Source organism: Rattus norvegicus, chromosome 9 (assembly GCF_036323735.1).
Source record: "Rattus norvegicus strain BN/NHsdMcwi chromosome 9, GRCr8, whole genome shotgun sequence".
Taxonomy (NCBI): Eukaryota; Metazoa; Chordata; class Mammalia; order Rodentia; family Muridae; genus Rattus; species Rattus norvegicus.
Window position 1 is genome coordinate 11546541 of NC_086027.1, and position 26497 is coordinate 11573037.

The window sequence follows — 26497 nt, forward strand, 5'->3', positions numbered from 1 at the left end:
GGGAAATGCAAATCAAAACAACCCTGAGATTCCACCTCACAGCAGTCTGAACGGCTAAGATAAAACACTCAGGTGACAGAAGATGCTTTTGCGGATGTGAAAAAGAGGAACACTCCTCCATTGTTGGTGAGATTGCAGACTGGTACAACCATTCTGGATATCAGTCTGGAGGTTCCTTAGAAAATTAGACATTGCACTAGTTGAGGACCCAGCTATACTTCTCTTGCACATATACCCAAAAGATGCTCCAACATACAACAGGGCACATGCTCCACCATGTTCATAGCAGCCTTATTTATAATAGTCAGAAAATGAAAAGATCCCAGATGCCCTTCAACAGAGGAATGGAAACAGAAAGTGTGGTACATCTACACAATGGAGTACTACAGAGATATCAAAAACAATGACTTCATGAAATTCATAGACAAAGAGAACGAACTAAAACATATCCTCCTGAGTGAGTTAACCCAATGACAGAAATACACACATGGTATGCACTCATTGATAAGTGGATATTAGCCCAAATGCTCAAATTCTCCAAGATTCACAGACCAAATGAAAGTCAGGAAGGATGACCAAAATGCTGATTCTTCACTCCTTCCTTTAAAGGAGAAGAAGAATCCCTATTGAAGGGATAGGGATGCAAAGTTTACAACAGAGCCTAGAGTAATGGCCATTCAGAGTCTACCCCACATGTGGCCTATACATATATAGCCTTCAAACTAGATAAGGTGGATGAAGCTAAGAAGTGCAGGCTGACAGGAACTGGATATAGATGTCTCCTGAGAGGCACAGCCAGATCATGTCAAATTCAGTGGCAAATGCTAGCAGCAAACCATTGAACTGAGAACCGGACCTCAGTTGGAGGAATTACAGAAAGATTGAAAGAGCTGAAGGGACTTGCAACCCCATAAGAACAACCATGGCTGCCAAGCAGAGTTCCCAGAGACTAAACCAGTACCAATCACTATACAGGGACTGTGCCATGGCCTCATCTGCATGTGTATCTGAGGATGGTCTTCTTGGGCACAAATGGAATGAACAGCCCTTGGTCCTGCCTAGGCTGGGAAAGTGGATGGCTGGTGAAGGGAGTACTTTTATAGCAGAGGTGGAGGGCAATGGTATTCAGACTTATTTCTGGAAAACAAGGAAGGAATAACATTTGAATTCGAAATGAAAAATATCCAACTAAAAATCAACAACAACAAAATGGTATATTGAGCTTCGAATCAAAAAAAGCCACAGTCAGGAAACAGAGAAATGTACGCCTATGGTTTTCTTCAAATATGCTCAGGGCCCAGGTAGGTTCTGGGTCCAGGCTGAACCAAGCAGGTTCCTGCCACTGACTGCTCTTCTATTCCTCTTTCCAGAGGCATCATGCAGATTAATATTGGGCCAGAGATGTGGGCAGAGCTGGTCAGAAGTGGCTTTCTTTCCTGTGGTCTCAGGATTATCTGCATTCCTGGGTGTTCAGCATTTTCTGCCCCGGGATTTGGGTGCAGGATTCCCGATGGCTTTAAACTCCCTTATACCTTTTTTATATGTCCTGGGAGGTGTTACAGAAAAATTTATGTTTATCCTATTAATTTGGTCAAAACTGTCATCGACAGTATAATTTAGAGTTAACTATATAGTTGACAGCAAGCATACACAGTGGGTAATGTATGCATGATGAAGTTGAAATTCAGAGTTGGAAACACAGTGCACAGTGACTGTATAAATGCCTGTGAATCTCAGTCTGACTGGGAAGTGATTTGATGCCCAGTCCCCATGAGAATTCAGAGATCCATCCCTCCCTGATAGCTGTGGGACTTCAGATGTTGACACTAATGATCAATAAAGAAGGTTCTTAAGAGTGAAGAGTTTGAGATTACTCCTTTATTGACCAGAATACATCCAATTTACTTGATAGTAACCAAATGCAGGTAGTCAATATATACAGTCTATATCCTTATCAAAATAGACAAGCAAATGAACAAAACAACAACAACAGATAAATAATAAATCTTCAAATGAATAGAAGGAAAACCAAATAACCAAAACATTTAAAAATTAACCAAACTTTAAAAAGAAGAATTGCGCTAAGCATTCTTTTGCTGCTCCTTTTGCAGAATAGACTTATAGCCTGTGGCTTGCCTTGGAGACATAGTAGAAAAGCTGTTAGTGATGGTAACAATCTTCTCGAGAGGAGTGGAAGTAGGTCTGTTTTGTTGGAGTGGGGGTATTAAGGAAAAAGCCTACCAATACTGAGTATAAATGATATTACAGACTTTGTCACAAAGTCTTTCCAATGTTGTGAACTGATCTCCATGAAACTCTTCTGGATGACCCATCAGGACAAGTACAAATTTACACGTGCACAGTCTTTCTGGATGACCAGCAGCTCTTGATTGATGTGCATCAACACTTCTCTGAGTCCCTCAAAAAGTGCACACTTGTTGGAGAGAGCTGAGGTGAAAGTACAGCCTATTCAATCCAAAGAAGTTAAACTAAAGGAGGAAAATGCCGTCCACAATTGCTATGGACACTACAGATGAGACGCAATAGTGGTGTATTTGCTGTGCACACTTAGTTCTCCTCCTGTAGCTCTTCTCTCCAAGGGAGATCTTGTCCTGGTCTGTGTCATGTTCGAGTTTCTGCTGGAGAATTTCAGACCTAGTAGAGCAAGGGAATAAAGATTTATTGAGTGGTTGTCAATTCAGCTCTCCCTCTTACATCAGCTCTATTCAGTTGGACAATCCAGCATGACCTGTCAGCCTAGGTCAGTCCCTGCATCCCCAAGTGACATAGAGTAGCTGTGCTTGGATTTATATCTCAGCTTTTAACACTGCTAGAATTTGAACTGTGGACTATGCACTGTACTGGGATTAAGAGAAAAATGAGCATTTTTTCCCACTGGTCCAGGTATATGACATTGAATAATAACATTGTAGCTATGTCTGAACCTGAGTTCAAGAGAGGTATGAGCAACCTAGAATACCATGTGGATTCCTTCTGGAGAACATGCCCAGAATTGAGGTGAAATTTCTGATTATGTTAGCACTGAAGGAACCTGCGGAGGTTCAATTTGTAACCACTGTATCTGCAAATACACAGAGAAGCCATCTCACATCAAATCCATGGGAATTGCATAGATCCTGTAATCACTGAGAATGTGCTCCATGCAAATCTTCCCAGCGTACACACGGACATTAAATGTGATTGTGATGTAGAAACAGAACATCACCCCTGTAAGTCTATGGCTAGTGTAAGGCAATTTGTGAGAGGACAGAAGAGAAAATGTCCTCAGATATTTCCGGAGAGATCACAGGAAGAAAGGAGTAGAACATAGCAAGAAATCCAGAGGATCATATATATTGTTTCATGGGCAAAATTCACATGAACTGTACCAGAACAATACTCTGAGTAGCTCCTTAGCTGCCTGAGGCTGAAATCCAGGTGGGGTGGTCATCCACCCAAAAAGGGTATTTATATAGGGAAGGATATTCAAATGGCTTCTTCCAGCCTGTGTTCCTACCTGAACATTAATGCTTAATGTAAAGATTCCCCAGGATTCGCTGGAGGCATAAAAACAAATGTTGACTGGGATATGTACATAGTGGCCAGAGCCTATAGACAGCTCAGTCAGTGATGTGCTGTCCTCCCATAAACCGTCATAGACTCAGGGTTCTTTCCCCATTAACAATCTGGCTTAGCAAGTCCCAAAGGCTGTGTAGAGCTGTCTTGTTGCTCAGCAAAGGATCATATATTGGTGGTGGACTAGACTCTTGTTCTTGTTCACTCTTTCAGACTTTCCCCAAAGTGTGCAACTTCTTCTAATCGGAGCTGTCTTTACCATAGCCTGAGTGACTTCATGCCCAAAGCTAGAATCATAGGAAATCTCCATAACCAGGATCCAAATCAACAAATTTTCTCCCCGTAATGTGATTGTTCCACAGATAATTTGAATAAGTAAGTAAAAGCTTGCATGGATTATCTCACACTGAATCAGAATCTATGGAAGGGCTCCATCGTATGGTACACTTTCACTCCTTGGCTGATGGACTTCTGGATAGATTCTCCTTCAAGGTTACTCTGGGACCACTACAACATTGATGCTCCCTAGTTGCAATGGCAATACCTACTCCTTGTTGTGGAATCACTGGGTTAACTAAAACTTCTGTTCCACTTTCTGAACATGGCTTCTCATAGGGCTACCTGTTCTTACACTGTCAGACCCATTTGAAGCTCATCATTTCTCCTAACCCATTGAGGCTGAAATTAACTGAGAGAAAATGATGTTGATTGACAGCACTTGCAGAATGCTACACAGATAACATAGGGGAGCGCTTTGGATTATCTGTGCACCTAAAGGGGCTCCTGAAACTTCCCTGTTCTTGCACCACAGCATAGCTATGGGACTTTTTCTGGATGACGATACAATGCCAAGCAACTCAAATTCTCAATGAATAAAATCCAAGCCAACTCCCACGGGAAGTTGTAGTGTGCCAAGGTAGCTGGAAAGAAATGGTAGCAGGCAATGTGGAAAGCAACCTTGGAGAAGACACAGTGAGTGACACAACCTTCCAGTGGGCTTTCACCATTCACAAAGAACAGAGAAGCAGAATAAACTCATGGATTTTTCTAGAGAAGCCTTGCCCTTACCTCCCAGTACTCCATTCCTTTGATGTGCTCCAAAGGATTTCAATGCAGATCAGTGGTTTTGCCTGTAATCACTTGAAAATCTAACTTTACAGGTGTTTTTGTGTCCTCTTTTTGGGGGTTGCATTTCTAAAGTATTTTATTGTCCTGCTTCTACACCATAACAAAAAGGGACCTGCAAGCTCTAGGCCTGTACCATTTGTTACCCCTGTGAAATACGACTAACTTGAACATATTTCCACTCCTCCCCCAGACTTCACAGGATAATTCTGTTCTGAAATTTTTGGAAACAGAATAAATTAGTAATTTATGTGTCCTTTTGCTGTACAGAGCTAGATGGAGATGCCAAATGACTGGGCAGCTCTATTTCATGTTTCATGGATGTAAAGTGAATGCTTAGAGTACTTTTCTCATGAAACTTGGAATTGAGGGAAACACACGTTCACTACTGCAAACACACACACACACACACACACACCACACACACACACACACACAAACACTCACACAAACACAGACACACAGATACACACTCGCATGCACAAATGAAAACTTTGCTCTTATGCAGCACATTTCCTGTTGAGTGAGGAATTAGTGGGAACAATGCTGTGTACAAGTCTCTTAGACTCAAGCAGGCTGTGCTGCCCTGGCCTGTACTCATTTCCACTTCAGGAAAACTTTCTATGCAGATACTTGCTGGTCCGACAAGTAATTTACATGTTCTGCACAGATACCCTAAACAACACAACATCAAATCCTCAAGAGAGAGATTTCTAGGAAAAGACTCCATCAAGCTCTATGCTGACTCATCATAGGCCCCTCACTAAAACTACCCTGTTTCCTTCATAGAAGACTTTGGAAGCATCAGAGAAGACAGTAACTCATGGTCAGTTACCAGGAACATTTCATCACATTAGAGTTCCTGTGATATTAAAACAACCTCAATGTCAGTCAGAAAAAGGCTAAATAAATAACATACAGTGACTTTTCTGAAAGGCAGCACTGTGTACAATATTGAGAGGGAATCTATCCTGAAAGAATGCAGTACCCATGATATAGTCAGCAAAGCAATGTCAGCAGAGGGTTGCACTCTAGGATTCCATGCAAGATCATGGTGAAGCCAATAAGACAATCCAGAATCTTCCCGGGGGATAACCTGTTCAGGTAAAGTGAAGAAATCTAATCCTTATTTTTAAAAGAGCTGAATGGTTTAAGAATGTGTTGAGACAAATAAGAGAGGGGGCTCATCTTGGAACTGGACGAATGATGCAAAGACTGCTGGCCAGCACAAAACAGGAAGCTTCATGTTTGTTGAGAGACCTAGGCTTAAAGGACTAAGTTAGATAATGACTGGACAAAACTGCATGTCATGAACTGGCCTCCCCGCATGCTCCCTAAGATGCAGGTCAGCACAGCAAAGCACCTTTCTTGGTGAGAATTGGGGGTACATATGGATAACTTTGTTCTTGAAGCCTCAAGTCTCTCATGCCAACCCTCAGCCTTTGAGAAACCTTTTCCACATCCTTGCTCTTCTAAACAGCTTCAGGTTCTAAGGCCCAGTTATGAACTCTCCAGGAGCACTCAAATAAGACAGGACTGACATGCTGATACACAGGCTCTGTAGTTACCCAAGATCTATGAAGCATGAAGTCACCATCTTCATATACAGGGACATGAGGGGAGGAAGAACAAAAGCCACCACAAATGACAATGAGAACCATTTCTTTGGCATTTCCACCAAGCTCTCCTCCTTGAAAACTACTTACTTCCTGAGTCTCAAGGATCCCTGTAAAGAAAATGAGCTCCAGGCTTTTGCTTCATCCCTCAAAGCCCTGTTCTAGTCTAAAGAGGGGCTCCCACATAGCACCCTCCATACATAATGGCATGTAGTGCTGTGCTGTGTGATCAACCTATCTCCCTTAATGAAGTGCAGATTCTAGAAGAGCAGGAGCATTTCATTTCCAAACATGCAGTTTCTTGAAAAGGGGCTATCTCCACAGAAAGCCTTGTAAACCATCACATGAATGAACACTTGGATGAGACCTAGGTCAGGACATGGATCAGTCAATAGACAGTTACATTGGTGTGTCTATGTTTATGGTAAGACATGAGGACCACCTGACCTGAGTCCTAACCCTACCTGCTGTTGCTTGGCTCTGGGGTCACAGATGTTCATTCCGGCCTCTTCACAGAACCTCTTTGCCTCCACAGAGGATGCTGGCAGTTCAGTCTGCTCCACCAGCAGTTCTCTCTTCTCATTCAGCAAAATCTGTATATTGTTCTTCAATTGAGCTTGTTCACGCAGGAGCTGGGATTGCCTGATGCTGAACCACAAACAAAAAATGGTAAATCCCAGCCAGCCTCTATTTGCCTGTCACTCCTGCAAGTCCAATCATCCCTTCAAGGGTCCTCATCCTCAGAAATCCCCAGAATAGAGCCACACTATACAAGTTAACACCAATTAGAGGAGGTCAAATCCAGAATCCACATTCCACATGAAGCAAAGTACTTCTGAAAATCCTGACACTAAGACGGTTTATATAAATCAAGGAAGAAGAAATGGTCCATAAGGGAGCTCGTATGTCCATGGTATGGTGAAACCATCTTCACGTTGTGGGGAAAGCCCCTCTGAGGGGTAGTTGAGGACCCAATAGCTATACAATCTTTCCATGTGTTTCTCATGGATCACAGATCTTTATATCTCCTGTCAGAGTCCTAGAGATTCAGAGTTGATTGATATTCCCATCATGGTGCAAACCTTTTCTATCTAGAGGATCTTTAACGGGGAAAATAACAATTGGAGGGTCCTCTACACCCCTCACATGTACGACAACTGAGTCCAAGAGCTACAAATCTAAGACCCTTGCCAGGAGGCAGGCTTCTTGTTAAGAGTCAGACACCATGGAACCAGAGCCCTGACTTTTGTTAAAGTCATACAGGACAGAAGCATTCCCTGCCTAGTGCTGGGTTCTCATCTCTGTCAGCGACTCACCGGTAGGAACTGTTCACTTGTATGAGCTCCTTGTACCTCTCCATGGCATCACTTATTGAGTTGGTCATCATTTGCATAGCCATCATTCTCATCTCATGTTCAGATTGAAGTATTGGCAATTCGACATGCAGCCTGGGTTAGGTCATGGCCAAAGGAACAAATAATGTTTTGAACTCACGATTTCAGAATTAGGTGAAATGTAAATAAAAATATATAATAAAAAAGTTCAAATTCAAAGAATGGTGGAAGGAAAGAAATTGGCAAAGTCAAAAACCAGACCAAAACCCAACAGTGAGACTCAATCCACAGAAAATATTTCTATGTAAATAAGCAAACATTTGTTTTGAAATAAGGATCCTTGGAATTCTGAGAGATATGGTTCTGCAAAGACTCACTATATAGGAGGGGGCAGAGCCTGAGAGCTGCCTGTTTGGGAATAACAACGGTCAAGACCACAGTGACCTTTCTAGGTCACAATAAACAATCCCTGGATAGTTAAAAAAATAAAAAACTAAAGATCAAAGCAGGTGAAACAAATTAGGTGAAATCAGACTGTTCTCTCGATTACTTAAACTCAGTATGTACCACATACTTTCTCCTTCAAAGTATTTGTACTGGTTAAGTTTATTATCCTGGGCACAGGACAACAGAGTCACGGTACCAATTTGAGGGACCTGACCTTCAAGAGCTGGCCAGGTGAGCATGATGGAATTGACTAGTTCAGGAAGAAGATTCCTCCAGTCTGTGCCACAGCTTTGGGCCCAAGAGAAAGCTGTGATGACATTTCTCTTGTTTTGAAAGCAGGTATACTCAATCCTTGGTTTCTATCGTTACATGAATTCCCAGAGGGCATAACTAAGTTTGACAGGGAAGAGGATTTATAGCACCTCCTCCCCTCGGGAGAGTCCTGTGTGCCACCAAGGTATACAGAAGGAGCAAAGTGCTCTGTTGATCAGTGTGGGCCTCCACGTACTCATCACTACCATGACCTGCAAAGTGTTGATCAAACAAATCCTCAGACCCATTCAAAGGTCCCAGACATCCTGATCCTGAGTAAAACACCAACAAATACTGCCACATACATACACACCAACCCATATCCAAAAACATTTAGAATGCCAACTACATCCATGGAGGTGCCATAGAATCAGTGTATGATGAAGAAATTCAGAGGAAAAGAGTGATGATGTGCAGGCATTTCATTCACACACACAGTTGCAGCAAGTGTGACAAGGTCCTTCTAGCTGTTGACAGAACCAAGGCTAATCCAATGAGATCAGGGTCAAGTACAAAAAGTTTGACCCTAAACACACAGCACCTAGCTTATCTCACAAGCAAATGCCTGCCAAATCTCCTTAAAATCCAGGATGAGAGGTGAAACTTTCTCGTGCTATGAGTAAATCTTGAGGTAGTAGAGAGAGAGCGCAAGACAGTGAACAGGTTACTGGGCATAATGACTACCTGTGGTCCCACTCATCATAGATATAAAGGTCCAGGATTTGGTAAAGTTCATCCCTCTCGAATTGACACTTCTGGATTTCAAATTTGAGTTCCTCCAGTTCCTTTAGACACTCCTCTTGCTTACTGATGACATTTTGGGATGATGCCTTCCTACCAAAACCTGTAGACAGATAAACCCAAGTGAATTTGCATATTTGAACCAATGGGCAGAATAGATCATTCTGAATCCGAAAAGGAGGTTGAGGAAGGGGAAATGGTAGGGACTGGGTGAATCCCTGAAAGAGCAGAAAAGCTTTCTTAAAGGTTGATTCTTAAGCTATGTCCCTCTTCCCAACCTCTAATGCCATATGCGTGCCACACTCACTATTACACAAACCCCGGCACAGAAATGTATAATCTGACTGAGACATAAACATCTGCGACATTGTTATCTCATATCAGATGTGGTGCAGATAATCCTGGAGTTCATAATGACTTCATAATGCTTAGCACCATCAAGCTCTAACCAAGTGTGGTCCAGCCCAAAGTGTCTGAGAACTCAATTCATGACTAGGGGTGCATCCTTCCTTGTTCTCGCCATCAGAGACTTCTGTAACCTACAGTAATCTAGAGGATGAAGTGCTTCAACTCCCAACCATGGATGGTCACATTGTTAATCTCACAGTGACTCCTCCTGCCAATCATTGACACTCACAGTTAAAAAGCTTCAAGAAAAGACACTGAAGTCTTACCACTTTATGTCTTTCTCTCAAATTAAAGATCAGGAACTCCTGACTCTTGGTTTGCCTTTGAAAAATCCCAACTCTCCTGCTTGTAAGGACTAGTCTTAGAAGGCACATCTCAAACCTACCTCCTTGAGGATGTTCCCCAACTCTGCCCACGACTCACCAAGCCTTCCCCAGAATGATTTCCTCCTTCCTGTTTCACTAGAGAGGGGGTCAGCTTCCCTCTGACCTGGTGTGGTTTCTCCTTGATCAACACTTTCCTTCCGAAATAGCCTGAGCAGCTGGCGAAACATGCCTGCTTGTGAACCCAAAGGGAACTGAAGTAATATCCCAAAGGCAGTTGGTGTCACCACAACACTGGTGACATCACAGAAGATTCTAGGGATCTCTTAGATACAATAGAGTGTCCAGTGAACGGCTTACTGGTGATGTCACTGGAAAATTCTATGGCCTACCTACTAACCAGCTCTCCCCACACTGATGAATTTCTGTGGAGACCCTTTCCTCCAGTCTCCCATGTGTCACTGGGAATACCATTTGGCAACCTCTATTTCAGAGCTACATATGCCTCTCTGCTTCATTAGAAGTCAACAATGCTTTTGCTGGGGAGGGTTGCTTACAACCCTGAATTGGAGAACAGATTTTTCTTAGCACCCAAATCTCTAGGGACCAAGGAGGAGGGAGATTTTTCTTAAAAGTAAATCTACTACTCGAGACAATGCATGTGACTTGTACTTCGATTCCTAAGCTTTTCCCTTTTTCTGGAGGCCAATATATTTCTTCTATACCTCTGAGTGTATAAAACCTGGAAATATTTGCTTACTGTGCAGTCCTTGACAGCTGACATTGTTTCCATTTACATATCCATGTATTTCACAAAATCAATGGTCTATAATCCTATTTTTTTGTCCAATAAAGACTCCTTTTCCTTGGGATCATAGGGATCAACTACAGGGCATATAAAAATAATAAATTTCTGTCCGTTTTATATATAAAGTAGGGCATCCTCCCTTTCTCAAATATAACAAGACAATTAAATTGGACATCAGTGAGCAAATGTCAACTTGGACCTTGTGTTACTACATTGTAACTATATAGCCATCACTTCTCCAATATCATACTTCCTGAATAGACAAGTCTAGGCATGAGGATGTTGGGGACTACACCATGATCTTTTACGTGTAGCAAACATAAGAATCAGGAGGATGGAAAGGGAGTGGAATGGCCTGAGTTCAGGTTGAACCTCAATTTTAATGGGTCCATAAGTTCAGGAGGGAGTCTATTTGGCATTGTGATATGTGGATTCTGTCTTCTTATCCTAGGTGTTATAATTCCACCTGAATGTGTGCTATAATGCCACCCAACCTCACAGATGTAAGAGTGAAAATCATGTCTGACCTTTCTGGGAAGAACTCTGCCTTTTACTACCATCTGGAGTTATACAACATCACTATACAAAGCTCAGAAGAGAGGGGTGCAGATGTGCGGCCCTTAGAAGTTGAGGAACTTTTCTTCTGATTAGGGCACTTATGTGTCCTATGTACTTTTTCCCTTGCTCTTTTACTAATGGTGGCTGACTTCTTTCCTGGCCTGAGGTAAACTGGAGTCCAAACTTTTGGATTACTGAACCTTCTATTTTTGAGATGACAGTCCCACCAAGGGTCCTACTTCATACAGAAGGTATGAATAAGTCTCAGGGGCTGGAGTAAGTTAAAAACGTCTGTGACAACAAAGAACTGATTAAGAAAACAAGAGACCAGCTGCTCATCAAGATCACAGTTGTATGATAGTAAGAAAATGTGAATAGGGCATCAGGTGAAAAGATAAATTAATTAGGAGGTCACAGGCCTAGAAGGGGTAGCCTTTGATCTCAGTGGAGCTGCCATTCTTTCTGCCATTCCTCGCCCTCTGCCACAGGACCAGAGACTTCCCCATACAAATGGCTGGCCTTGCCAAAGACCTGGCAGGGCTTCTCCCTGTAGAATAGGACACATAGAGTCCTTGAGGACTCACCAAGAGGTCTCCTCCACACAGGTTCCTTGTTGTCAAAGGGAAATGTTCCTGCAGAATCCTGCCATGGCAGCAGGAATTTCAACCTGGCTGCTCTTGGTCCAGCTCACTGGGTGCAGGCCTGAGGCCCAGGGGTATCTGGGGAAAGAAGCAGCACGCACTACCTCACAGCTCTCTCTTTGTTGGATGCAACTGCTAGGACTGTGATGGGATTTTTGTTTCTTTGTGTGTTTATTAGAAATACCTACAAAGCTGATTAAAGTTGCAACATGCCTTCATACCCAGCGTGCAGAATGTTTTTACATCGTTGTTGTTCCTGTTTTATGTTTGGATTTTGTTCTTTAATCCCCTCAGGAAATTTCCCTGTTCTTAGAATATTAAGCACATGCTCGGGAGGGATCGATTATTCAAGTTCGGCAAAGCTTTTGTTCTCACCATCACTCCACAGATGATGCCATTACTTACTTTGAAATAAGAAAACAGTTATAGAGAAGTAAATTAACCTGTAAGCTATCAAAGAAGAAACACATCATGATTGTGGAATGGCACCCCAGTATTTTGTATTTCCGAAGTTATTTTTATTTTAAATTTTTTATTGGATTTTTTTGGGTACATTTCATCTTTTTTAAATCCTTAAAGGTATCTTTTATTCCTCTCGTCCCATTTACAAGGTGGAATTTCACCTGTGATTGTTAGTCCAGATGGTTTGGTCAATGGCTTAGACATCACCCTGGCCTAGTTTCCTTGGCATAAGCTGAGTTAGAAGCAGACTCAAAGGTTCAGGACCAACAAATAATGAATTCCACTACATCTGGATACCTAGCCTCACAGCCAGGAAGGGACTGGATTTCCATTCACTATTTAAAAAAAGATGCAGTTCATTAACATGTAAAAAATTTCTCAAGTATATTAAAGTGTTTACCATGGTCATACAGTTTTTCAAATACCTGGCATTCATCTTTTTCCAAAACCTAAAATTTCTTTCTTATTCACATTTTTTGATTATTTTTTGGTATTAGTATCATTTTTTTAAATTTCAGTTTTTTTACTAGATATATATGTTTTATTCAAACGTTATTCCCTTTCCCAGCTTTTGGTCCATAAGCACCCCTGCCATGACCTCTCCCATATGTATGGTCCCCCAATCCATGCCACTTAGAAACCCCTTCCCAGACATTCCACTGCACTGAGGGTCCCACCTTGTTAAGAACAAGGGCTTCCCCTTCCACAGGTGCCCCATCAAGGCTATTCTCTCCTACATATGCAGTTGGACCCCTGGGTCAGTCCATGTATAGTCTTTTGCTAGTGGTTTATTTGGTTGGCATTGCTGTTCTTATGGGGTTGCAAGCCCTTCAGCTCTTTGAATACTTCTTCTAATTCCCATAAAGGGCGTCTTGTTCTCAGTTCAGTAGTTTACTGCTAGCACTGACCTCTTTATTTGACATGCCCTGGATGTGTCTCTCAGGGGAGATGCATAATCTGTCCCTTTCAGTAAGCACTTTTTAGCTTTATCAATCTTACCTAGTTTTGGTGGCTGTATATATATGGGCCACATGTGGGGCAGACTCTGAATGGCTGTTCCTTCAGTCTCTGCTTTAGATTTGGCCTCCATATCCCCTCCTATGGATATTTTTGTTCCCCATTTTAAGAAGGAGTGGGAGCATCTGCACTTTGGTCATCCTTCTTCTTGAGTTTCCTGAGATCTGTTGATTGCATCTTGGGTAATTCGAGGTTTTGGTCAATATCTACTTATCAATGAGTGCATACTGTCAACGAGGGGTGTTCAGTACCTGGAAGAGAATGAAGGACAAGAGATGTGATGAAGGACTCCAAGACAAGTGTCTGATCAAGGCGACAATTTTATTTTTCCCCAAGGCTGAATTTGTACCATAAAAAGGGTAACAGGGAGAGGGGGGAAGTAAGAAACATTTACCCACGCTAAGGACACAATATTCGTGTGGTCAGAGAATTGGCTGGTGTTGACAGGTTGTCAGAAAGGTCACGGGTTTTTCATATCTATTAGTCAGCAGGATGTTGGTTTTTCAGAAAGGTTACAGGTCATGACATTGGGTATCTTAATGTCACACGTTATCATATGATTATTCATCTTGACCACCACATTTGTATTAGTCTTCTGCAGCTGGCTGGCGATTTTCCATGAACCCAGGCATACTTAATGCTCACCATAATAATAACATCAATAATGGAGGGCTTCATGGCCATCGCTCCCAAGAGCATACCAAGTGTGTTTTTCTGTGATAGGGTTACCTCACTGTGGATGATATTTTCTAGTTCTTTCCATTTGCCTATGAATTGAACGTTGTCATTGTTTTTGATAGCTGAGTGGTACTCCATTGTGTAGATGTACCACATTTTTCGAATAAATTCCTCTGTTGAAGGGCATCTGGGTTCATTCCAGCTTCTGGCTAATATGAATAAGGCTGCTATGAACATAGTGGATCATATGTGTTGTTGTATGTTGGAGTATCTTTTGGGTACATGCCCAGGACAGGTATAGCTGTGTGCTCAGGTAGTGCAATGTCCAATTTTACAGGAACGTTCAGACTGATTTCCAGAGTTCTTGTACCAGTTTGCCATCCCAGCAACAATGGACGAGTGTTCCTCTTTCTCCACATCCTCGCCAGCATCTGTTGTCACCTGATTTTTTGATCTTAGACATCCTGACTGGTGTGAGGTGGATTCTTAGGGTTGTTTTGATTTGCATTTCCCTGATGACTAAGGATATTGAGCATTTCTTTAGGTGCTTTTCAGCTATTCTATATTCCTCAACTGAGAATGTTTTCTTTAACTGTGAACCCCATTTATTAACAGGGGTGTTTGGCTCTCTGTACTCTAACTTCTTCTGTTTTGTGTATACTTTGGATATAAGCCCTCCATCAGATGCAGGATTGGTAAAGATTTTTTCCCAATCTGTGGGTTGCCTTTTTGTCCTAATGACACTGTCCTTTGCCTTACAAAAGCTTTTCAGTTTTATGAGGTCCCATTTGTTGATTCTTGATCTTAAAGCATAAGCCACTGGTATTTTGTTCAGGAAATTTTCCTTAGTTCTTATGTCTTCGAGACTCTTCCCTACTTTTTATCCATTACTTTTAGTGTATCTGGTTTGATGTGGAGGTCCTTGATCCACTTGGACTTAAGCTTTGTACAGGGTAATAAGAATGGGTCAACTTGCATTCTTTTACATGTTGACCTCCAGTTGATCCAGCACCATTTGTTAAAAATACTATCTTTCTTCCATTGGATGTTTTACCTCCTTTGTCAAAGATCAAATGACCATAGGTGTGTGGGTTCTTTTCTGTGTCTTCAATTATGTTCCACTGATCTGCTTGTCGGTATGCCAATACCATACAAACTATTGCTCTGTAATACTGCTTGAGGTCAGAGATGGTGATTCCCCCAGAAGTTCTTTTATTGTTGAGTATAGTTTTGCTATCCTGGGTTTTATGTTCTACCAAATGACGGCAAATTGCACTTTCTACCTTTATAAAGAATTGAGTAGGAATATTGTTGGTGATGGCATTGAATCTGTAGATTGCCTTTGGCAAAATGGTCATTTTTTACCATATTCATCCTGCCAATCTATGAGCATGGGAAATCTTTCCATCTTCTGAGACCTTCTTCAATTTCTTCAGAGATTTGAAGTTCTTGTCATACAGATTTTTTACTTGCTTGGTTCAAGTAACAGCAAGTTATTTTATATTATTTGGGACTATTGTGAAGGGTGCCATTTCCCTAATTTCTTTCTCAGCCTGTTTACCCTTTGAGTAGAGGAAGAATACTGAATTGTTTGGGTTAATATTATACTCGGACAGTTTGCTGAAGTTGTTGATCAGGTTAAGTAGTTCTCTGGTAGAATTTTGGTGTTGCTTAAGTAGACTATCATATCATCTTCAAATATTAGTGTTTTGACTTCATCCCTTCTATTTTTTTCCCTTTGACCTACTTTCATTGTTTGATTGCTATGGCTAGGACGTTAAGTACCATATTGAAAAAGTAGGGAAAGAGTGGGCAGCCTTGTCTAGTCCCTGATTTTAGTGGGATTCCTTCAATATTCTAAGTTTAGTTTGATGTTAGGTACAGGTTTGATGTATTTTGCATTTTCCTATATTTAGATTCAGGCCTTCAATTCCTGATCTTTCCAGGACTTTATTAATGAAAGGGTAATGAATTTTGTCAAATAATTTCTCAGCATCTAATGAAATGATCATGTGGTTTTGGCTTTGTTTATATGATGAATTTCGTTGATGGACTTCTGTATATTAAACCATCCCTGCATCCTTGCCATGAGGTCTACTTGACCATGATGGATGATTGTTTGGATGCGTTCTTGGATTCAGTTTGCAAGAATTTTATTGAGCATTTTGATCAATGTTCATAAATAAAATAGGTCTGAATTTCTCTATCTTTGTTGTATCTTTGTGTGGTTTAGGTATAAGAGTAATTGTGGCTTCATAGAAGGAGTTTGGTAGTGCTCTGTCTGTTTCTATTTTGCGGAATAGTTTGGACAGTATTGGTATGAAGTCTTCTATGAAGGTCTGATAGAATTCTGCACTAAATCCATGTAGTCCTGGGCTCTTTTTGGATGGGAGATGTTTATTAGCAGTTTCTATGTCTTTATGAGTTATGGGGTTGTTTCAATGGTTTATTTGTTCCTGATTTAATTGTGGTACCTGGTATCTGTATAGAAAATTGTCCATTTCCTCCACATTCTCCAGTTTTGTTGAATATATGTTTTTGTAGTAGGATCTGATGATCTTCTTAATTTCTTCAGATTTTGTTGTTATGTCTCCCTTTTATTTCTGATTTTATTAATTTGGATACACTCTGTGACCTCTGGTTAATATAGCTATGCGTTTATGTATCTTGTTGATTTTCTCAAAGAACCAGCTCCTGGGTTTGCTGATTCTTTTGATACTAGGTTTTGTTTCTTCTTGTTTGATTTCAGCCCTGAGTTTGATTATTTCCTGCCTTCTACTCCTCTAGGGTTTATTTAATTTTTTCTAGAGCTTTTAGGTGTGCTGTCAAGCTGCTGACATATGCTCTCTCTTGTTTCTTTTTGCAGTCATACAGAGCTATGTGTTTTCCTCTTAGTGCTGCTTTTATTGTGTCCCATAAGTTTTGGTATGTTGTATCTTCATTTTCATTAAATTCTAACAAGTCTTTAATTTCTTTCTTATGTCTCCAATGACCAAGTTGTCATTGACTTCAACTTCCATGTATATGTGGGCTTTCTGTCCTATTTGTTGTTATTGATCAGCAGCCTTAGTCCGTGGTTTTTTGATAGGATGCATGGGGTTATTTCTATCTTCCTGTATCTGTTGAGGCCTGTTTTGTGACCGATTATATGGTCAATTTTGTAGAAGGTACAATGGGATGCTGAGAAGAAGGTATATCCTTTGGTTTTAGGGTGGAGTGTTCTATATATATATATGTTAAATCCATTTGTTTCATAACCTGTTAGTCTTTCTGTGTCTCTGTTTAATTTCTGTTTCCCTTATCTGTACATTGATGAAAGTGGCGTGTTTAAATTTCCTACTATTATTGTTTGTGGTGCAATGTATGATTTTTTTGAGCTTTAGAAAGGTTTCTTATTGTTTAGGGACACAACTGCTATATACGTGACAAATATAGCAATCACCCAGAACATCCGTAGAAAGCATGTGACTGTTGGCCACATGAGGATGAGTTTCTTTCCAAGTTCATCATGATTTTTGGTAAGATCTTCTCTGTAATTGGTGGCATGGCTTCCCACAAACATGGTCCAGTTGTCTAGAATCTCCTCCTTGGTCAGCATCTCATCCTTGTTTTTATCTGACTCATACACCAGATGCTGGGCCTCAGCCTGTGCATGGTCATAGTCCTGAGGGAGGATCCAATGGTGAATCTCATCCTAATCCAGTTCCCCATCCTTGTTCAGATTTGGGAAATCATTGAACTGCTCCCCAGACAAAACCCAGTAGGTCTCAGGGCAATTGTCTTCGTGAGAAAAAGATGTCCACAATGTACTCATCCTGGTCCACAAAACCATCCCTGTTCTTGTCGATATTCCCCAGCGTTTCCAGAACTACAATCTCCTTCATATGTTCTAAATCCTCTTAGTGCAGAAAAGCAATGAACCCGTACTGAGTAGCTGTCAGGTCACCGTCAAGGCCTTAAACCTCCTCTCATCTCGTGGAGGCAACTTTTTAAAGTTGTGATGATCAGAGCTATCTTGGAATTCAGCAAGGTTTCCCAGGTAGTAGCCATAGGTAGCCTGCTGGTATTCTTCCCAGGAGATTTTTCATCTATGTCCCTATCATAATCCTTCCAGAGTTTAGCCACATTTTGGTTGATGTATCTTTTCTGTACCTGTTTGATCCAAACTTTCAGATCCTCAGTAGTAACAAGGCTGCCTTCATCACTGTCAATTGGATCAACAATTTTCCCCAACTACTCCTGCTCTCGTCCAGGATTAGCTATCAAAGGTCTTGGAGTCCTCCTTGCCCAGGAAGACCTCATGATCGTACAGGAAGCTGTGCTTATTCTCTGGTGGCCACTGGCCCTGCTCTGAATCGGGACAAACCATGTGCTCCTTGCTTATCATGCTCTTGGCCATGAACGCCAGGACCAGTGCCAGCAGCAGCCCATGGAGAGTCCCAGGCTGACACCATGCACCACAGTTGCGATCAAAGGGAGGCAGCAGGGAAGTAGGGGCTCAGAGCACCTTATCCGCTGTCCCTTCCCCAGAGAGGGCTTTTGTTACATTTCAAACGTTATACGTTTTCCTGGTTTCCACAAAACCCCTTATAAAACCCCCTCCCCCTTCTACTATGAGGGTGTTACCACACCCACCCAAACACCCAGGCCTATCTGCCTCCCAGTTCTGGTTTCCCCTACACTGGGGCATCAAGCCTTGACAAGACCAAGGGCTTCTCCTCCCATTTGTGCCCAAGAAGGCCATCCTCTTCTACATATGCAGCTGTAGCCATGGGTCTGTCCATGTGTACTCTTTGGATGGTGGTTTCGGTCCTGGGAGCTCTGGGTGTTTCTTACTGTTGTTCTTATGGGGCTGTAAACCCCTTCAGCTCCCTCAATCCTTTCTCTTACTCCTCCATTGGGGACCCTGCTCTCAGTTGAATGGTTGGCTGCAAGTATCTGCCTCTGTATTTGTCATGCTCTTTACCCCACTCTTTTGAGCAGATCACCACAGAGCAATGAAGATGTATTGTCTTGGCGTGATGATGTACAGACAAATAGATGATTTCTTAATTCTTATGATGGTTCTATAAGAATTCCTAAAATTAGATTAGTAATTTTAAGCTCCTTTATAATGGGACAGCTATTATGTTTTCTCTGGTAATCAAAATTGCATTGAGAACTCTTCCTTCTTAAAGTTTCATGAGTGAATTGCTTCTGCAATACCAAGCAGGCATCTACAAATTAGAACCCATGCTAAGAGGGTACAAACCAATTAACCAAAGTTCATAAAAAGAGAACTAATGATTTACTATAGGTGCGAGGACTGAACGTAAATAATTGACTGGATTTGCCTATAGGCAATTTCACTTATTCTTTTCTCATAAAAATTACAGCTTTTAACTCTCCATGAACATGCAGAGCCAGTGACAGATGGTGACGGTTTATCCTGATGATTACTCTTCATGGATATGCATGTAAACATTCTCTGTCGTAAACTGATTATCCAACTTATGATTTGAATTCCTGTGCAAACTTGTGGTGAACTTTTCACCATGTGATGCTGTGTTCAGAAAGATATACAAATGCTGAGGACAAAGAGAGAGAAAGCTTTTTAGACAGAACTGAACTGAAGAGAACAGAACTCAAGAAGAACTTAGAAGTAAAGGCATAGCGTTGAGAGTAAGGCATTGAGAGTAAGGAAATTATTGTGTCATAAGAGCAAGAGGAAAGGAGATAAGAAGAAGAGAGCAAGGAGAACCTTATAAGTCAAACTTTGTGGAGGCAAACCTTTGTAGAAATTTTAGGAAAACTGAAGAACTTATAAATAAAGGTTAAAATCACTGCTCTTCAGTCTTCAGCCTGGCTCACTGGCTAGCCTGTGCTCTTCAGGCAGGCTCACTGGCTAGCCTGTGCTCTTCAACCTGGCTCACTGGCTAGCCTCTGCTCTTCAGTCAGACTCACTGGCTAGCCTGTGCTCTTCAGTCAGGCTCACTGGCTAGCCTCTGCTCTTCAGCCTGGCTCACTGGCTAGCCTGTGCTCTTCAGCCTGGCTCACTGACTAGCCTCTGCTCTTCAGTCAGGCTCACTGGCTAGCCTCTGCTCTTCAGCTAGGCTCACTGGCTAGCCTCTGCTCTTCAGTCAGGTTCACTGTCTAGCCTCTGCTATTCAGTTATGCTCACTGGCTAGACTCTGCATCTCAGCTGGGCTCACTGACCTATGGGGCCCTAGCACATCGCTTAACCATCTGCTCATGATTGCCTGACCACACTGACCACCTGACCGCCCTGATTTCTTAAAGTCATTCTCTAGAAAGAGCAAAAGAAACCAAAGGGAAACACCACAGCAAACTTTTCCCATGCGCTCTGCTTTAACCTTAAGTGCTTTCATTATTTCTTTAAAAGAGTGAAATATAATTTCGGCTATTCATATGGCCAGGAGAGCTGAGCAGTAGTCATTGCTTTAGGGAATTTGGTGCTTAATCAAAAGATTCCTTTATTCTCTCACGATGTTATCTGTATGCTGTAAGATGTATGTTTAGAAAACACAACACCAAATTCCTAAAATCTAGATGTTTTAAGACATCAGCACATGGAGAAACATAACTGCTTCCTATCTAGACTGGGCTTTTTTGCTATACTGCAGGTACAATCAATTTTCCACACTACTTCTATGATTTTCAAGAATGATTAAGAGAAAAATAAGTTGAACATAATGGCCAGAAAGGGGGTTCTGTCAAGTTGTCTTATGTGGGACAAGATACCAAACTATGATGGTAAACCTAAAACCACCTGTTCCCAAAACTAACAGAACTTACAGAAAATACATACTTTCTTATCACACCTCCTCCCCAATGGTCAGTGATTTAATGAGCACCTACTACGATCCTAGAACTGTGCATCTAAGTGTGTAATGGTGAATAAAAAAACTTAATAAAAAGCCTCATTAAGGAATAAAGAAAAATGAAACATAACTTTGAAACTCAGAATTCAATATAAGCAAAACCACCATTTCTTCAACTGGTGATTTCTGAAAACTTCATAATTTTTTCCATGGGCTTCTATAGTAATGATACTGAGTCTTGATTTGGTAAATCACAAAAAGCAAGTCACTCTTCTTTCTTGGCTCCCACAACTGTCAAAGGGAACAACACTGTTGCTGTCCATTGTGCTTCCCTATCAATCCTGCTATGGATGGTAATGAATTCCAGTCTTTTCAATGTGAAAACAGGCCACCACTTGAGGGCAAAGATTATTAAAATTACCCAAAACGGTATATTCTCTAAAATTTTCACATAGCATTTTACTGATATCACAATGTAAATTCACCACAAATATTTAACCAATGAAAATATTGAATAGCTCTGCAAATAGGAGCGATAATCATATATACTTGAAAACAACTATTATGGAAACAAAGGACGTACTAGGAGAAAAGATACATCACTAAAAGCTACACAAGCAGCAAAAAAGACACTACATTTCTTGGTTTAAAAGTTAGGTGATACACTTGATCTTTAAAGACAGGCAATGTACTTGATCTTTAAGCCCTTCAACTGTGCCCTGTCCACATAGAAACTGCAGTAGATGACAATCTTTTGTAAGATTTATTTATTTATATGTGAGACAATGCAGCTGTCTTCAGACACACCAGAAGAGGGCATCAGTACTCATTACAGATGGTTGTGAGCCACCATGTGGTTGCTGGCATTTGAACTCAGGACCTCTGGAAGAACACTTGGTGCTCTTACCCATTGAGTCATCTCTCCAGCCCTCACAACAGCCTCTCTTTCACAGCATCACAGTGGTCTATTTCACTAGATGGCTCCAGGGTGATAACAGAGAAACTTTCACAGTTCCTGAGCACTTCTGAGTTCAAACACCACCAGTGCCAACTCTGTGCTGTTGGCACATTCTGACCTGTCTCCTAAGGGTTGTCAGCCACAAAAGGGACGGGTTAGCACCAGACAGCATTCACTGCCCAATCCTAAAAACCCCATCGATTCTGAAAAAGCCACATTCCATGCTTGCTCCATATTTGAGGAAGCCAAATGGTTGATCTGGCTCAAGGCTCTACTTTTCTTAGCTCATCAACTTTCTTTTTCCACTTCTTGTCACAAGAAGTATTTTTTTATGCTGCAAATACACTGCAGTGTTTGAAGGAAACCACCATCAACTCTGGGTGCCACCTCTTGAAATTTAAAATTCACAAAACAATTCATGGCTTTCTAATCAGCACCATGGAAAATGAACAACAACAAGCAAAACCATTCCAAAGGAACTTGCTGATCTGAAGGTCTGCTCATAGCAGGCAGGAAAGAATTAAATTATGCAGAACTGTAATCTCTCAGAGCTTTGGAGGCTAAAAAAGAGGAAATCTCTGTTTATGTTCCCTTTCTCCAAGTAATTGAAGGAGGGTATTTTGCATCCTCCAAATACAATTACTTGCAAGGGGCAACCAATTACAAAGTAGATCAGAAGAAATCTATTAAATAATACATTCATTGCCTAAGGTTTTTAGAAAATATTTTCCCTTGATCCCAGGCCTTTAACATACATTAGAAACATTACAGGGATGTGCCACCAGGCTAAGCTGCCTCTGAAAAGCCTGTCCTGCCCTGGCAGGTACAGGCCACTTAATTCCAAGTCATCTGGAGAGGTGTGACAACCCCAAGTTGCTGTGGGGATGTCAGAGCACAGCTCTCATGCACACTCCAGATTACCTCTCCATTCTTTCTCAATGCCATGGGCTTTCCAATCCCTGCTTCAGCTCTCCATACATTCCTGAACCCTCCCTTCCCCTACCTAGTGGGCTCACTTTGCATTGCCTCCTTCTGCCATGGCTTTCCCAGGGCGCGGGGGGGGGGGGGGGGGGCAGAACCAGTCCAAGGAGGGGATCAGGTCTCCTACCTACCTTGACGATGCTGCTCTTAAGGTGCAGCCCGCCCTGCTTGCTGCTTGCTGTCCCTGGGGACCAGACCGGAGGTCGGGCTAGGGGTCTGCGCGAGCGCCAGGCCTCGAGGTCCCCTGGCAGGACTGGCCTGGGCTTCTTCCTTGGACACTGCGAGGCTGTAGTCTCAGTTGGAAACCCCGTCGCTGTCATAGCGCGCCCTCCGGTGGCCGAGGTGACGCCCAACGCCGCTAAGGCCCCCTTCCCTGGCCGCTTCTTCTGCTTTTTCTTTTCTTTTCTTCTTTCTCTTTTTGTTCGCGATGTGGCGCCTGCGAAGAGCTCGCCTCCAGGAAGGAGGACATCGTGCAGTCAGAATCACCTCTGGGCCCTGCCGGGGTTGGAGAGGGAGAGAGAGGAGTCAGCTTGGGAGGTGGCGCCCTGGCTGCTGGCACCTGCTGATGGAAAACTCGCCCAGGCACACGCGCTGCTGAGGGCGCCAAATATAACGCGGGCGCCCGGTCCCCTCAGGCCCCGCGCTCACCCACGAGCTCCGCGTGCCCTGAGGCCCGGCTCGGGCGCGGTCGAGCTGCGGGGTGGGACAGACACGCGTGCCCACTCCACGGTGCAGGCAACACGGGGAAGCAGGACACGGGGAGGCGTGTGGTGTGAATCTCTGGGCTCCGCCCAGGCCCGTCAGGCCCCCTCAGTGCTCTGAGGAGGCGCAGGGCGGCTTCTGTGGCCCCCAGGTCCAACATAACCTAACCGCGGCCATCGCCTGCGGAGCTTCCAGCTGCCCCAGGCTGGAGGCTTGGGCATGGTGATTGTGCTTGCCACTCTCCTAGGCCAGCTCAGCAGGGCACAAGCCACCACCTGCTGTCCTCACCTGAAGGCATCCTGATGGGGCTGAGAGCCCAAGTCTCCTTTGGGTCTGCACTTCTTTGCTTCATCCATCTTGTCTAATTGGGTGGCCATCTCTCCAGCCCTCACAACAGCCTCTTACACAGCATCACAGTGGTCTATTTCACTAGATGGCTCCAGGCTGATAACAGAGAAACTTTCATAGTTCCTGAGCACTTCTGAGTTCAAATACCACCAGTGCTAACTCTGTGCTGTTGGCACATTCTGACCTGTCTCCTAAGGGTTGTCAGCCACAAAAGGGATGGGTTAGCACCAGACAGTATTCACTGCCCAATCCTAAAAACCCCATCAATTCTGAAAAAGCCACATTCCATGCTTGCTCCATATTTGAGGAAGCCAAATGGTTGATCTGGCTCAAGGCTCTACTTTTCTTAGCTCATCAACTTTCTTTTTCGACTTCTTGTCACAAGAAGTATTTTTTTATGCTGCAACTACACTGCAATGTTTGAAGGAAACCACCATAAACTCTGGATGTCACCTCTTGAAATTTAAAATTCACCAAACAATTCGTGGCTTTTTAATCAGCACCATGGAAAATAAATAAAAACAAGCAAAACCATTCCAAAGGAACTTGCAGATCTGGAGGCCTGCTCATAGCAGGCAGGAAAGAATTAAATTATGCAGAACTGTAATCTCTCAGAGCTTTGGAGGCTAAAAAAGAGGAAATCTCTGTTTATGTTCCCTTTCCCCCAGTAATTGAAGGAGTGTATTTTACATCCTCCAAATACAATTTCTTGCAAGGGGCAACCAATTACAAAGTAGATCAGAAGAAATCTATTAAATAATACATTCATTGCCTGAGGTTTTAAGAAAATATTTTCCCACGATCCCCGTCCATTAACAGCACACTCCAGATTACCTCTCCATTCTTTCTCAATGCCATAGGCTTTCCAATCCCTGCTTCAGCTCTCCATACATCCCTGAACCCTCCCTTCCCCTACCCAATGGACTCACTTTGCATTGCCTCCTTCTGCCACTGCTTTCCCAGGACAGGGGGACCAGGTGGGGGGGGGGGGGGGGCGGAGCCAGAACCAGGCAAGGAGGGACGTGGGTCTCCTACCTACCTTGATTCTGCTGCTCTGGCGGTGCAGCCCGCCCTGCTTGCTGCTTGCTGTCCCTGGGGTCCAGACCGGAGGTCGGGCTAGGGGTCCGCGCGAGCACCACGCCTCCAGGTCCCCTGGCAGGGCTGGCCTGGGCTTCATCCCTGGACACTGAAGGCTGCAGTCTCTGTTTGAAACCCCGCCGCTATCATAGCGCGCCTGCCCTAGGCCGAGCTGACCCCCAACGCCTTTAAGGCCCGCTTCCCTGGCTGCTTCTTCTGCTTTTTCTTTTCTTTTTGTCTTTCTCTTTTTGTTCGCGACGTGGCGCCTGCGAAGAGCTCGCTTCCAGGAAGGAGGACATCTTGCAGGCAGAATCACCTCTGGGCCCTGCCGGGGTTGGAGAGGGAGAGAGAGGAGTCAGCTTGGGCGGCGGCGCCCTGACTGCAGGCACCTGCTGATGGAAAACTCGCCCAGGCACACGCGCTGCTGCGGGCGCCAAATATAACGCGGGCGCCCCGTCCCCTCAGGCCCCGCGCTCACCCACGAGCTCCGCGTGCCCTGAGGCCTGGCTCGGGCGCGGTCGAACGGCGGGGTGGGAAGGACACGGGTGCCCACTCCAAGGTGCAGGCAACCTGGTGAGGCGCAACACTGGGAAGCGCGTGGTGCGGAGCTCCTGGCTCAGTCCAGGTGGGTCAGTCCCCTCTCAGGGCTCTGGGGAGGCGTAGGGCGGCTTCTGTGGCCCCCAGGCCTACCTTGACCTAACTGTGGCCAAAGCCTCAGGAGCTTCCAGCTGCCCCAGGCTGGAGACTTGGGCAGGGTGATTGTGGCTGCCACTCTCCTAGGCCAGCTCAGCAGGGCACAAGCCACCACCTGCTGTCCTCACCTGAAGGCATCCTGATGGGGCTGAGAGCCCACATCCAGCAGGCGAGCCTCAGGGCACGGGCCATGGTCTTGGGTCTGCACCTTGTTGCCAGCCCCTCACACATATGGCAGCATCACACATATGGCTCCTTCTACCAACCGCCACTAATCACCATTTGGACATTCCATCACAGTGTTCTCAAGAAGAAAGATTGCAAAAAAACACGAAAAGAATGAAATTTAAAATCTTTTTTATCAGGCTGGAGAGATGGCTTGGTGGTTAAGAGTGCTGCTTCTCCATTGCTCCCAAGTTCAATTCCCAGCAACCACATGGTGACCTACAACTATCTGTAGTGGGATCCAATGCCCTCTTCTGTCTGAAGCTCTCTTCTGACATTCAGGCACACTCGCAGAGTGCTCATGTACATAAATAAATAAATCTTTAAAAATTAAACCTTCTAATCAGTTAATGTATCTACATCTAGAAGCTAGAAAAGGGTCACAGCAATATTAAAAATAATTCAGAAATTGTAAAGGGATGTACGAGAGTCACAAAATTCACTGGGCAAGATGGTGTATACCTGGAATCCCAAAACTCACAAGGCTGAGGTAGGTGGATTGCCTTGAGTTCAAGGCTAGACTAAAGTGTGAGACCTTATATTAGAAAACAAAACAATTGGGGAGGGGATGGAGAGAGAGACAGAGAGACAGAGAGACAGAGAGACAGAAGAGACAGAGAGACAGAAGAGACAGAGAGGGAGACAG

At 43.3% G+C, this 26497-nt stretch overlaps 1 protein-coding gene across 4 annotated transcripts; it reads right to left on the reverse strand.

The window, feature by feature from the left end:
• Nucleotides 1-1863: 1863 nt before the first annotated feature.
• Nucleotides 1864-23666, reverse strand: LOC134480482 (uncharacterized). 4 transcript variants are annotated; one of them, XM_063267976.1, is made up of 6 exons: nucleotides 22938-23666; nucleotides 13351-13619; nucleotides 9095-9254; nucleotides 7634-7765; nucleotides 6782-6965; nucleotides 1864-2655 (listed from the first exon to the last, which is right to left on the reverse strand). In XM_063267976.1, the coding sequence occupies exons 2-6, from the start codon at nucleotides 13439-13441 to the stop codon at nucleotides 2650-2652; spliced, it is 573 nt and encodes a 190-aa protein (XP_063124046.1). In that variant the 5' UTR covers nucleotides 13442-13619; nucleotides 22938-23666; the 3' UTR covers nucleotides 1864-2649. The 4 variants fall into 4 exon arrangements, with proteins under 4 accessions (XP_063124046.1, XP_063124047.1, XP_063124045.1 ...); XM_063267977.1 differs by lacking the exon at nucleotides 22938-23666 and having other exon boundaries at nucleotides 13351-18643; XM_063267975.1 differs by lacking the exons at nucleotides 13351-13619; nucleotides 22938-23666 and adding an exon at nucleotides 9983-10538.
• Between the last annotated feature and the right edge of the window lie 2831 nt (nucleotides 23667-26497).

Excerpts from the sequence above, each read along its gene's own strand:
- LOC134480482 (XM_063267974.1), bottom strand. The coding sequence starts at position 10,112 with ATGTTTCGCCAGCTGCTCAGGCTATTTCGGAAGGAAAGTGTTGATCAA. Across the intron at positions 7,766-9,094 it reads TATGATGAGTGGGACCACAG|GCTGCATGTCGAATTGCCAA; the intron begins GTAGTCATTATG and ends GACCTAACCCAG. Across the intron at positions 6,966-7,633 it reads CAAGTGAACAGTTCCTACCG|CATCAGGCAATCCCAGCTCC; the intron begins GTGAGTCGCTGA and ends TTTGTGGTTCAG.